Genomic DNA, 13,237 nt, shown 5'->3' on the forward strand with positions numbered 1-13,237 from the left:
GTATTTGTGCTCTCCCATTAATAATATAATAGTTCTTCTTATTGTTACTCCAGATTTTCTAATAGCTTTCTCTAGGTAAATGTTAAATAGAAGGCAGGATAGGCTATCTCCCTGTCGGAGTCCTGTTTATGTTTGAAAAATTCTTGATACCCTGTTCTGCACTCCAACCTTACACTCAACTATTGGGAGGATTCCTTACAACAATTTCACTAAGTGAATTGGGATATTGAACTTGACCATGGCTTTGTATAGTGCGTTTCTATTTACACTGTCATAGGCATATCTAAAATCCACAAACAAATGGTGAGTATCTATTCCAGACTCATGTTAATATGAGATTTCCGTGCGAAATCCAAACTGGTATTTGCCGGTTATGCTTTCACAATATCCCGATAGTCGATCTTAAAGAATGTAGCCTAATATTTTGAGGTCACATTTAGGACGGTAATGCCTCTGTAACTATCACAAACCGATTGGTCTCCTGTCTTGTGAAGAGGTACAATTATACCTACGTTCCAGTCTCCTCGTTCAAAGTCAGTTCTATTGTACTTATACTACAAGCCAGATTTTTGCGCCATGTTTTAAAAGTTCAGAAAGAATGCCATCTCCTCCAGGAGCTCACAGGATTCCATCGTTTAGCCGTAACAGAAGAAAACCAGTGGTTTGACGCACCCTGTATATAGGTCGTTAACATGTCATTTTTTCCTTCAAAAAAGCATTTTTTAGTGGAGCGTAGATATAATGTAAACCTACACACATATACTTAATTGAAAAAATCCCCTAAATAATGGTCATCAGGTGGGTATTTTCCAAGTAAAATCAGTGTTGTCTTGTATCCTGCGGTGGGAGTGGCACGGGCTCGCCTCCACAGACTCCGTTACCATCTAAATTGGAGACGGCTATTTCGGACGTAGAAAATCGGGCGGCGGCGCACCATCCGAAGAAGAATCAGCAGCTCTGTATCGCCCGTGTACCGAACGCAGTTTCCACGCGTTCGTCCCGTAGGAAGAATCTGCGCTCCTCTTCGGCATCACCACGCGTTTCGTCTCGTTCGACGCTTTTCGCCGCCCGGCGCTCCCGCCGTTTGCCGCTAATTAAATCAATTAACGACCGGTTATAATTTGTTTAAATTGTTGATTATACGACACACGAAGAAATGTGCTGGGGTGACTGTAAACGGTTTGACGCCAGGAAAATGTTTGTTGGCTAATTTAGACATACGATAAAAAAGGATTAGTTTGACGTGGAAAATTGTGTTTTTCAAGTGAGTTTGTTGATTTTGGTTGATTGGGATTTTGCTGCGGATAAACATGAGCAGTATGGATGCACTTTTTGTTGGTGGCTTTAAAAGACTGGTTCTGTTAATTGTGTTGACATATTTACACGGTCAGTAGCTCTTAATTATTTAAACTTAAATTTGAATATTCTTTTATTTGATAGTACTTTTTGTTCAGTGGAAGATATATTTCTATCCTTCATATACATATACACTTACGTACACATATATGTGTATAGAGATATACACACATACATATATTATATAAAATAAAATTTAAATAATATAAAGAATATAAAATTTCCGCGGAAGTCAAATGTGTCTCTGTAGTTTTCCGGGTCTGACTCCGAGTTAGACATCTTATAGAGTGGTAATTATTTTGTTGTCAGATCTTCGTTTTCCCGAAAATCTAATGAACTTTCTTATTTCAACTGGGACACCCTGTATATTTTTTTGCATTTTAAATTACTTAAGAAATACTGATTCTTTTTCATATGACATTCCCTATACCTACATGTCATAATTTCGGAGTTATTGCTACATTTATTTTAAAAACAAATTTTAAACAAATTATAAAAATTAATTTTTTCAGCCCGGGTAGACATTATTTTAATTTCTTTGGATCATTGGGAAAAAAAGAGTTTTTTCGTAATTTTTCTCTAAAGTTACTCGTTTTCGAGTTATAGACAATTTAAAACTGAATAAAAAAATATGAATAAATATTTTTAAGAAACGCTTTTCTTTAGTTACGAGTGACTAAAATTAACATATTATAAAAAATCAACTAAAAAGCAAAAAATAAAAAAAATTGAAAGCATCTAACACATTCGTCAAAGAAATGCGTGGCGCGTCTTCACGAATAAACGGTTTAAGCCCCACGCTTTTGTTTAACGAATGTGTTAGATTTTTTCATTTTTTTTATTTTTTGCTTTTTAGTTGATTTTTTTATAATATGTTTAATTTTAGTCACTCGTAACTAAAGAAAAGCGTTTCTTAAAAATATTTTTTCATATTTTTTTATTTTTTACTTTTTAGTCTTACACTTTTCAAGCATTAAAATATATCGACATGTTTATTAAAATAATATGTATAAAACATATGATGTACAAACATGAAAAGTAGTCGGAATCGGCAAAAAATTTCAAATTTTATTGATTATTTATGAAGCATAACGTAAACAATTAACGTGAAAAATTAAATTATGTATAGTTCATATAATTAGCTACAATCTGTAAAAGTTACAAATTTCTTCATTGGAAAAAAAACAAGAAAATTTAAGCATTTTCCGTTATAATCGTTTTTTTTTTGTTTAAACAATTAATAAACAAAATTTTTTTATTGACTATTCGTGTATTGTTCCCGCGAATGCATATATCTGCAAATTTTTAGTCATTTGAATTGAAGAAAAAGCAGTCAAACTAACGTCCAAAGATTTGACCCAAACGATTGACCAAAGAAAAGCGTTTAATTAATTAATACGCCAAAACGAATTCTAATGTTAATTGTAGCACAAAACGTCCCTACCGGTGGTTTTTCTACGATAAAAACACGAATTTTTTTAATTGGAGTTTTGGTTGAAGTTTTCTTTCGTATCGTATTGAAATTTGACACGAATAAAGGCCGATTTATATATAAACAAATATATGAGCGTTCAAAATTTGAAACTTTATTGTTTATTTATGAAGCATAACGTAAACAATTAGGGTAAAAGTGAAATTATGTATAGCTCATATCATTAGCTACAATCCGTAAAAGTTTCAAGTTTCTACATTGTAAAAAACCAGAAAATTTAAGCATTTTCCATTAAAATCGTTTTTTTTTATACAATTAATAAACATACCATTTTTTTATTGACTACTCGTGTGACGATTGTCAGTTTAAAAAAATACGAAAAATATATAATTTTTGAAATTACGAAATACCCAAATTTAAGCTCAAATCTTCTTCTATCAGCTTCAAATAAGAATTTTTAGGATGATTTATTTTAAAACATGGTTTTTAATTGTTAATGAAGCGCATATGAGAGGACGGGCGATCGAGTCGCATTAACCCTCTCAGGACCAACCCTTTTAACAGCGAGGACCAAGGGGGCTCAATAAATGTCCACACATAAATTAATCAAAAAGGTGCTTTTTTATTTAAACTAATTTAAAAATGACACTTTTACAAATAAAAAAATTATTTATAGACGTTAATGGAATAGTTAAAAGATAAAAATGTATAATTTACCTGGAGTCTTCGACCTCAGTGGAATTGGCATCATCGTAGGATACAGAAACATTTGACTTTACTTGCTGTGCTTACCGCATACAAACTTCTGGCATTTTGAACAAACAATGGTTATTTTTTCCAACTTATTGGTCTTTTTTCTTTTAGATTTTGCTAATTTGCAATTTTGAATATTTAAATGGTACCGTCCGTTTCCATTTAGGTATGGTGCTGAAGGTATTCAAGGGGAATTATTTATAGTCCACGGTCAAGTTTTTATAAAAGTATGAGGAAATGAATTATATTGCAGAAATGCTAATAATGGTATCTAATAGGGCAGTAGTACGCCGAAAACTACTAATTCTTTGATATTTTTAGGAACAAAGGTTTTTAGAAAATCGGATGTAATGCAATGTTGTGGATACTTTTTAACCCCCATTGGTCCTTCCAGGGTTAACAACTAAAAAACCATGTTTTAAAAAGAAATAAGTCCAAATTACTTATCGGTAACTGATAAAATAAGGTTTAAACTTGAATTTAGGCACTTCGTAGTTTCTGAAAAAAAATTTTTTTTGTGTTTTTGAACCTTGAAAATCTTCGTTTTTCGATTATTTTTAGTTTTAAATTGTTTATAACTCAGAAACGATTAACTTAAGAGAACAATTATTAGAGAAGACCTTTTCTGTTCCTAATGATACAAAGAACCTAAAATAATGTCTAGCCGGGCCAAAAATTGATTTTTATAATTTGTTTAATTTTTTTTTAATAAATGTAGCAATAGTTTTGAAATTATGGCATTTAGGTATAGGAAATATAATATAAAAAATAATCAATATTTCTTAAGGACATCCAAACACAAATATATAGGGTGTTTAATTTGAAATAAGAAAGTTGACTAGATTTCCAGAAAAACGGAAGAACTGACAACAATGTAATTACCACTATAATATTGGCCGCATTATATAAACATAACTCACCAAAATCTATAAAAATCGTGCAAGCTGTCCCCGAGATAATTGAGAGTTTCCATACATAAAACCCACTCTATATAATATAGAGATATACATATACATTATGCATATACAGAGGAAGATAAAGAATATGAATGGTTCGGTAAATATATTTATCCTCTCTCTCACTCTCCCCGGACACCTCTGGTTTTTACTGCTACAAGGGAGCAATCAGTAACATGTCTTTCTATGACGAAAATCCGGGTTAGTTTGTGTTTTAACATTTTGTATTATATAGAATAGTTTTTAGTTGAGCCGTTATATTATGCAAAATATAATAAATAAATGGGTCTAATTCATAATAAATCGCTATTTTAGTATAGTATAGTTGATCCAAAAGATGGCATAACCCAGACATCCAAAGTGAAATACCCTTTAACACCAAATTATTCTATATGGTCCACACAATGTCCAGAAAAAAGTCACACCATTTTGAGCGTCGGGTGTGGGGGGCGGGAGAGGGGGGATAAATCGGTAAATTCGTAGTTTTTTAAGTTTTTCGCCAATATTTCTAAAACTATGCGGTTTAGCATGGACAACACTCTATACAAAATTGTTCTACATTAAATTTGAAATAAAAAAGGCCCTATGCATAATCTTTCTAAAATGAATGGTTCCAAAGTTACGGAGGTAGTATAGTATAACTGGTCCAAAAAAAAGCCTAACCTAAACATCCAAAGTAAAAGTTTTCCTCCAACACCAAAATGTTCTATATGGTCCACATATTGTTCAGTAAAAAGTTACACCATTTTGAGCGTCCGGTTTGGGAGGGAGCTGGGAGAGAAGCCGGTAAATTAGTAGTTAAGTTTTTCGTCAATATTTCTAAAACTATGCTTTACCCTAAACAATGTTATATACAAAAATATTCTACATGAAATTTAAAACAAAAAATATTCTATACATAATTGTTATAAAATCAACGGTTCCAGAGTTACGGAGGGTGAAAAGTCGAGGTTTTCGATACTTTGTATATTTTTTGGGCAATATTTATGATATAACTATACCAAAAACCCAGACATCCAAAGTGAAAGTTATCCTCCAACACCAAATTGTTCTATATGGTCCACATAATGTTCAAAAAAAAGTCACACCATTTTTAGCGTCGGGTTTGGAGGGGAGAGGGGGGGAGAAATCGGTAAATATAAAAAGTATCGAAAACCTCCACTTTTCACCCTCCGTAACTCTGGAACCGTTGATTTTAAAACAATTATGTATAGAACCTTTTTTGTTTGAAATTTTATGTAGAACATTTTTCTATAGAACATTCCTTACGCTAAAGCTTAGTTTTAGAAATATTGACGAAGAACTTAAAAAACTACTAATTTACCGACTTCTCCCCCATCTCCCACCCAAATCGGACGCTCAAATGGTTTAACTTTTTACTGAACAACATGTAGACCATATAGAACAATTTGGTGTTGAAGGAAAACTTTTACTTTGGATGTCTGGGTTAGGATTTTTTTTGGACCAATTATACTATACTACCTCCGTAATTTTGGAACCATTCATTTTAGAAGGGTTATGCATAGGGCCTTTTTTATTTCAAATTTAATGTAGAACAATTTTGTGTAGAGGTTTGTTCATGCTAAACCGCTTAGTTTTAGAAATTTTGATGAAAAACCTAGAAAACTACGAATTTGCAGATTTCTCCCCCCTCTCCCCTTAAACCCGACGCTCAAAATGGTGTGACTTTTTTCTGAACATTATGTGGACCATATAGAACAATTTGGTGTTGTTGGATAACTTTCACATTGGATGTCTGGGTTTGGGTCTAACTATACCATACTATTTTGCATAAACAATGACAGGGCTTTAATAATGTAAGGGATCAAACTTAAACAGTTCCTTATTTCTGTTATGTTTTTTTTTGTATTATATGGGACTAACTTGAAAGTATTTTTTTCAATGACATGTAATTAATGGAATTTATTTATATTATTTTTTTTCTCATTGCTATTATAGTGCAATAATTATCAGTAGTAATTGCACAAGAGCTCTAAAATTATCGAGTTTTTCCCGAGTGACACTTTGACAGTTTTTATTTCACGACCCGAATGGGAGTGAAATTATGTCAAAGTGGCACGAGGAAAACAATTCGATAATAATTTTAGACATCGAGTGCAATTTGCTGTGAATATTTCATGAATAAAACTGTTCAAAACCAAAATTGTATTGTAATTTATTTATGTAAATACAAATTACTACAGTTAAACCCACAGTTGTTATAAATATTTGACGGTTGAAAGCCATCACTTTTATAACTTTTAAAACAGTAATTGTCATTAATGTCATTGTATGTATTTTTTCGTAACAACGAAGGGCATCTGACGTAATACACTGGACGACGGGATATTATCAAAAATTATCAGCTTAATTTTTATTTCTGTAGCTTTCTATTGGTCAGAATCTCCTATAAATAAAATAATCAAAATTATTGGGTATAATATCACAAAAGAGTCAGAATAAATTGACAATAATGCGACAGTTTTTCGAAAATTTGTTGTCTGGCAATAGACACGAGAGACCGCAAGGCTCGAGTGGCTATTGCCCAATGACAACTTTGAGAAAAAACGAAGCATTATTTTTTTATTTATTCTTACTCTCGTGTGATATTCGTAAGAATATTTTTTAATACTTACATATAAAATCCAAGTCTTTGTATAAAAACAGTCAGTGACATTGTTCCAAATAGGGCTTTTCATCGATTGTCATTTGTTTCGAGCTTCTGTCATGTGTCGTCTAATATTAAATTATCTACGTCATACGTTATTGGTATATACCAATAATACAAACCAAAGACGTATGACATAGATATCTTATTATACGAAATATGACAGCAGCTCGAAACAAATGACTCTGAATGAAAAGTTCTATTAATGTGACACATATTTTTCAACTTGTCAAAGTGAAAAGCACAGTTTAGCAAATATTTAGATGAAGATAATAATAAAATATTAGTTAGTTTATTTATAAATACAGTTTTATTCATGAATTCACGATCGTTAATTTTCTACAGTAGATTATTCTCAGTATAATTTTAATCTGATTGGAGAGAATTAAACACCTGATAAAAATTCTTACTATACGATTGGAAGTTAAAATCATTAAAAGATAATCGGGTATAATATCACAAGAGAGTGAGAATAAATTGAAAATAATGCGACAGTTTTTCGAAAATTTGTTGTCTGGCAATAGACACGAGAGCCCGCAGGGCTCGGGTGGGTATTGCCCAATGACAAAAAATTTGAGTAAAAATGAAGCATTATTTTCTTATTTACTCTTACTGTCGTGTGATATTCGTAAGATTATTTTTTAATACGTATATTATGGATATTTTCTTAAATGTGACAGTTGTCAATACTAGGAAACTGGTTGCCATTAAACAGAAACAATCTACTTCTAAAAATTCTATCGGTAATTTTCTACAGTAGATAATTCTCAGTATAATTTTAGTCTGATTGGACAGAATTAAACACGTGATCAAATATCTTACTATACGATTGGAAGTTAAAATCATTAAAAAATAATCACTTTAATTTTTATTTCTGTAGCTTTCTATTGGTGAGAATCTACTATGAATGAAATAATCAAATAACAAAACTGCCAAATTTCACATTTATAACTTAAATAATAAGCATGTTATTTAAAAAAATAGCTGTAATAGTATGGTATAGTTAGACCCAAACCCAGACATCCAAAGTGAAAGTTATCCTCCAACACCAAATTGTTCTATATGGTCCACATAACGTCCAGAAAAAAGTCACACCATTTTGAGCGTCGGGTTTGGGGGGGGGGGAGAGGGGGGAGAAATCTGTAAATTCGTAGTTTTTTAGGTTTTTCGTCAATATTTCTAAAACTAAGCGGTTTACCATGAACAACCTTCTACACAAAATTGTTCTACATTAAATTTGAAATAAAAAAGGCCCTATGCATAACCCTTCTAAAATGAACGGTTCCAAAGTTACGGAGGTAGTATATTATAATTGGTCAAAAAAAAGGCCTAACCCAGACATCCAAAGTAAAAGTTTTCCTTCAACACCAAATTGTTCTATATGGTCCACATATTGTTCAGTAAAAAGTTACACCATTTTGAGCATCCGGTTTGGGGGGGGGGGGAGATGGGGGAGAAGTCGGTAAATTAGTAGTTTTTTTACGTTTTTCGTCAATATTTCTAAAACTATGCTTTAGCGTAGAGAACGTTCTATAGAAAAATGTTTTACCTAAAATTTAAAACAAAAAAGGTTCTATACATAATTGTTATAAAATCAACGGTTCCAGAGGTACGGAGGGTGAAAAGTATAGGTTTTCGATACTTTTTATATTTACCGATTTCTCCCCCCTCTCCCCCCCAAACCCGACGCCCAAAATGGTGTGACTTTTTTCTGAACATTATGTGGACCATATAGAACAATTTGGTGTTGGAGGATAACTTTCACTTTGGATGTCTGGGTTTTTGGTATAGTTATATCATAAATATTGCCCAAGAAATATAAAAAGTATCGAAAACCTCGACTTTTCACCCTCCGTAACTCTGGAACCGTTGATTTTATAACAATTATGTATAGAACATGTTTTGTTTTGAATTTCATGTAGAACATTTTTGTATATAACATTGTTTACGCTAAAGCATAGTTTTAGAAATATTGGCGAAAAACTTAAAAAAACTACTAATTTACCGGCTTCTCTCCCATCTCCCTCCCAAACCGGACGCTCAAAATGGTGTAACTTTTTACTGAACAATATGTGGACCATATAGAACATTTTGGTGTTGGAGGAAAACTTTTACTTTGGATGTTTGGGTTAGGCCTTTTTTTGGACCAGTTATATTATACTACCTCCGTAACTTTGGAACCATTCATTTTAGAAATATTATGCATATGGCTTTTTTAATTCAAATTTATTGTTGAACAATTTTGTATTGGGACCGTGCAAGTTCGGTAAAGCGACCCCTATTTCTACGCTCTGCAACTTTATTCGCACTTTTAATTATATTGGCCAATTATATTAGTCCTGGTTACTGGATAATTGTCAAGGCCATAGCCCAAAAAATAATAAGAAGAAAAAATAAGATTCAGGTTATGCTATCAAAACGTAAACAATTGTATGTAGTAAATAAAATTAGTTATTAAAATGCAGTACTGCAAGCAAAATACAATTAATTAAATTTACCTTTATATAATAATTGCATATCATATCAATATTGTGGAGCAATATATAATTTTTCTGCTTCAATGACAGAAGGTATGAAATATACGTCAATTTGACAATTTCAATTGACAATATGAATTATTTAAGATAGTTGCAATATTTCTCCGCGACTCGCGCACGGTCGTTTCTCGTTTCCCTTCCAAGTACTTGCACACCGCGAATAGAGGGTTGTTCATGCTAAACCGCATAGTTTCAGAAATATTGGCGAAAAACTTAAAAAACTACGAATTTACCGATTTCTCCCCCCTCTCCCCCCCAAACCCGACGCTCAAAATGGTGTGACTTTTTTCTGGACATTGTGTGGACCATATAGAACAATTTGGTGTTGAAGGATAACTTTCACTTTGGATGTCTGGGTTATGCCATCTTTTGGATCAACTATACTATACTATAAGTTTGGAAACCAACAGGAAATACTTTTTTGAATTATGCCTCTATATTACCGAGGGTGCGATATATTCTCATGGACTTGGTTTTACTAATATTGATTTTCAAATCTATTTTATTGGCTTCCGTGAAAAGTGTTTCCAAAGGTACGCCTATAGATAATAATAGTTATTTATGTACCAAGTCAGTAAAGTGACTCTGTATCGAACGAGTCTGATATTAGTATCAGTAGCTAGTGGGGCGAATAACAGACAAAATTTTGTCGCCAACAATTTGATATTGGTTTTAACACTTACAATTTACAATTTAAGAACTTTTTAAAATTTATACGTCATAATAATTTCGTGACAGTGATGACAGGTAATTTTTGCAAGATGACCGCTTTCGATTTTTAATCGATAATTATGAATATTGAATAATTACTAAACCGGTAAAGTTTTAATTTATTTTATATGAATATAATAGTTACAAAATACTACAGAATTTTACTTTTGGACATAAATTTAATTGATAATGAAGCAAATTGTGTCCAATATTTTTATTAAAAGTAAATAAATTTTAAGTTCAGTGAAATACTCGACATTCGGTTACTGCCATCGACCACTTATATTCAATCTCGGTTGATCTGATTAATCGCGGCAGGTAAAGTAATATATTTTTAGTACAATAAAGTGTTACTTTACTGCCACAAATGAGGGCAAATGAGTACAATAATGAATGACTTTAGTGACGGTTGGCGATATAATATATAAAAACATCCTGTTCAGTTTTCTTTTCAGCCAATACTTTCAATGAGAGAAATTATCTAGTTATTAAAATAATAGAACCGGATTGGGTGTTCTCTTATCTTTCTACACCTGAAAACATATCAGAAATTGTTACAGTAGAAAAGTTTTTTTGTATATATAGGTACCTACTAAAGGTATATATTATAGGCATATATTATAGGTACCTACTAAAGGGTGATTCATTTAGAGGTACGTTTTTAAAAAAGAAAAAGCAATGAAAAAAATGAATTTTATTTGAAAATCTTTATTGTCGTAAAAAAGAACCATTCTTTACAATTACTTCTTAAAGATAATTTCTTTCAAATGTTGACCATGACTGCGGTTAAGACCAGGGCCCCCGCAAGGCTGATTGGCGCCCGCGTGCGGGACATATTTTAGCGCCCTTTAAATCTATTATAATATGTATAAAACTAATAAATATTTTTGAAAAATTTAAAGCCAGAATGAAAGACTACATTATTACTAAGGCCAAAAGTCCCTGAAAACTTCTATAATGTTTGTTTTAATAAGTTACAGGGGTGAAAATAAAAGAGAAAATTTAGTGTGATTTTTAATAATTGCAAACATTTAATTCAAAAGAAACTTTTTATTTATTTTAAGGGACTTTCGGTCCTCGGTAATAACGTTATCGTTTATTTTGGGTTTAAATTTTTTTAAAGTACTTATTAGTTTTCTCAGGATTCGAAAAAAATGAATACATTTAAAACACATTGAAAATTTTGACAGGCGACATTTTGCGCCTTTCCCCTTAAATTTTTTGCGACATTAATGAAGCACCCTGCATATTAAATTAAAAATATACATTTAAGTAAATAAACAATTACATTTTGTCATTTCAAAGTTCCCAAACAAATTTTATACAGGGTGTCTACATAGCTAAGGAAAAGTTATTCTTCACAAAAAGTTCTGCATTGTCTAGAACCCAGAATGCAACCATCAAATATAAAATTTTATGAATCTTATACGAATTATGTCAAAAAATATGAATTTCGGTCAAGAGCAAAGTACGTTTAGTTTTCACAATATTGAAAATTTATTATGAAAATTTGTTCAGCATTTAAAACTATGTTTATACGTATTTGCAATTACATCATTCTAATTGAAATATATTGTGATCTGGAAAGGCTCTTTAGTTTTGATCGAAACTCATATTTTTTTATATATATCTCATATAAAATTGAAAAAAATTGATAGGATATGATGGTTGCATCTTAGATTTTGGACCATTCAAAGCTTTTTAGAAAGAACTTTTTATCTTACATTAATTGTACTTTTCAACAATGCCCTTTTCAGTTATTAGAAATAATGTGATAGTCTTTTGTTATTAATAATTAGCTTTTTTCAGTTATTACAAATAATGTGAAAACTCTTTTATTATTATTAATTAATTAATCAATAACAATAAAAGAGTTATCGCATTATTCGTAATAAATGAAAAGGGCGTTAAGTATCTGTAATTTGAGAAAAAAAATTTCAATTAAAAGGATGTAATTGCATATTTATTAAAACATAGTTTTTAATTAATTCCGAACAACTTTTCATAATAATTTTCGATATTGTGAAATATAAGGTACTCTTGATCGAAATTGATATTTTTGATACTCATAAGATTGACACAATTTTATATTTGGTGGCATTTTAGTTTTTAGACTATGCGAAGCATTTTATGAAGAATAAATTTTTACCGTAAAATTAATAATAAAAAAGTCTCCAATATGGTTCCAAGTTACGCAGACACAATGTCTTAATTAATTTCTTTTTTTTTTTCAAAATAAATTGTAAATTGTGGATTTTATTAGAGGAAACCCGATCATAACTATTTAAAATAAATCATTATTATTCTACGCAATGATTATGATACTGACCATTTTCACAATTAATTTAATTTCCACACCACTTTTAAACCTTTTACTGCAGGAAACCACCCGTTCACCAGTAACAGTAAATGATGTTTGTGCCTAATAAACGCATAGACAAGAAGGGAAAAGATATTTAAGTCAAATACATAATCATAATTCATAGAGAATTTGTTTACTTAAGGATAATTATCAAAAATTCGAGTAAAAGATTTACTTTATACCAGTAAAACTGCTTGATCCAGCAAGTTGTGTTTTTGTTGGAGTAAAACTGCTAAGTTGCGTCTTCTGGGTGGCAATTTATGTTTCTACTCGTCAAGGAGTGTGATTTGATGTTTATTTCACTATTTTGAGTGTCGTTTTAGTTTACAACATAAAATCGATTGGATGGTATGCCAAGCGTCTTTCAATCTACTTCAAAGAAAAAAACTAGGAAGGAACAACAATATGTAATATATTTTTGACGGAGTAAGTTGAACATTTCATGACGGCAATAATTATTTT

General features: G+C 31.2%; 1 protein-coding gene across 1 annotated transcript in view; it reads left to right on the forward strand.

Moving 5' to 3' along the window:
* Positions 1-982: 982 nt before the first annotated feature.
* Positions 983-13,237, forward strand: part of LOC114336588 (uncharacterized) — a 944,943-nt gene continuing 932,688 nt past the window's right edge. The window contains exon 1 of the mRNA XM_050659329.1: positions 983-1,386. Coding sequence (XP_050515286.1) covers positions 1,311-1,386 — 76 coding nt within the window. The 5' untranslated portion in view covers positions 983-1,310. The remainder of the gene's footprint in view (positions 1,387-13,237) is intronic.

The sequence above is a fragment of the Diabrotica virgifera genome, chromosome 8 (assembly GCF_917563875.1).
Source record: "Diabrotica virgifera virgifera chromosome 8, PGI_DIABVI_V3a".
NCBI lineage: Eukaryota > Metazoa > Arthropoda > Insecta > Coleoptera > Chrysomelidae > Diabrotica > Diabrotica virgifera.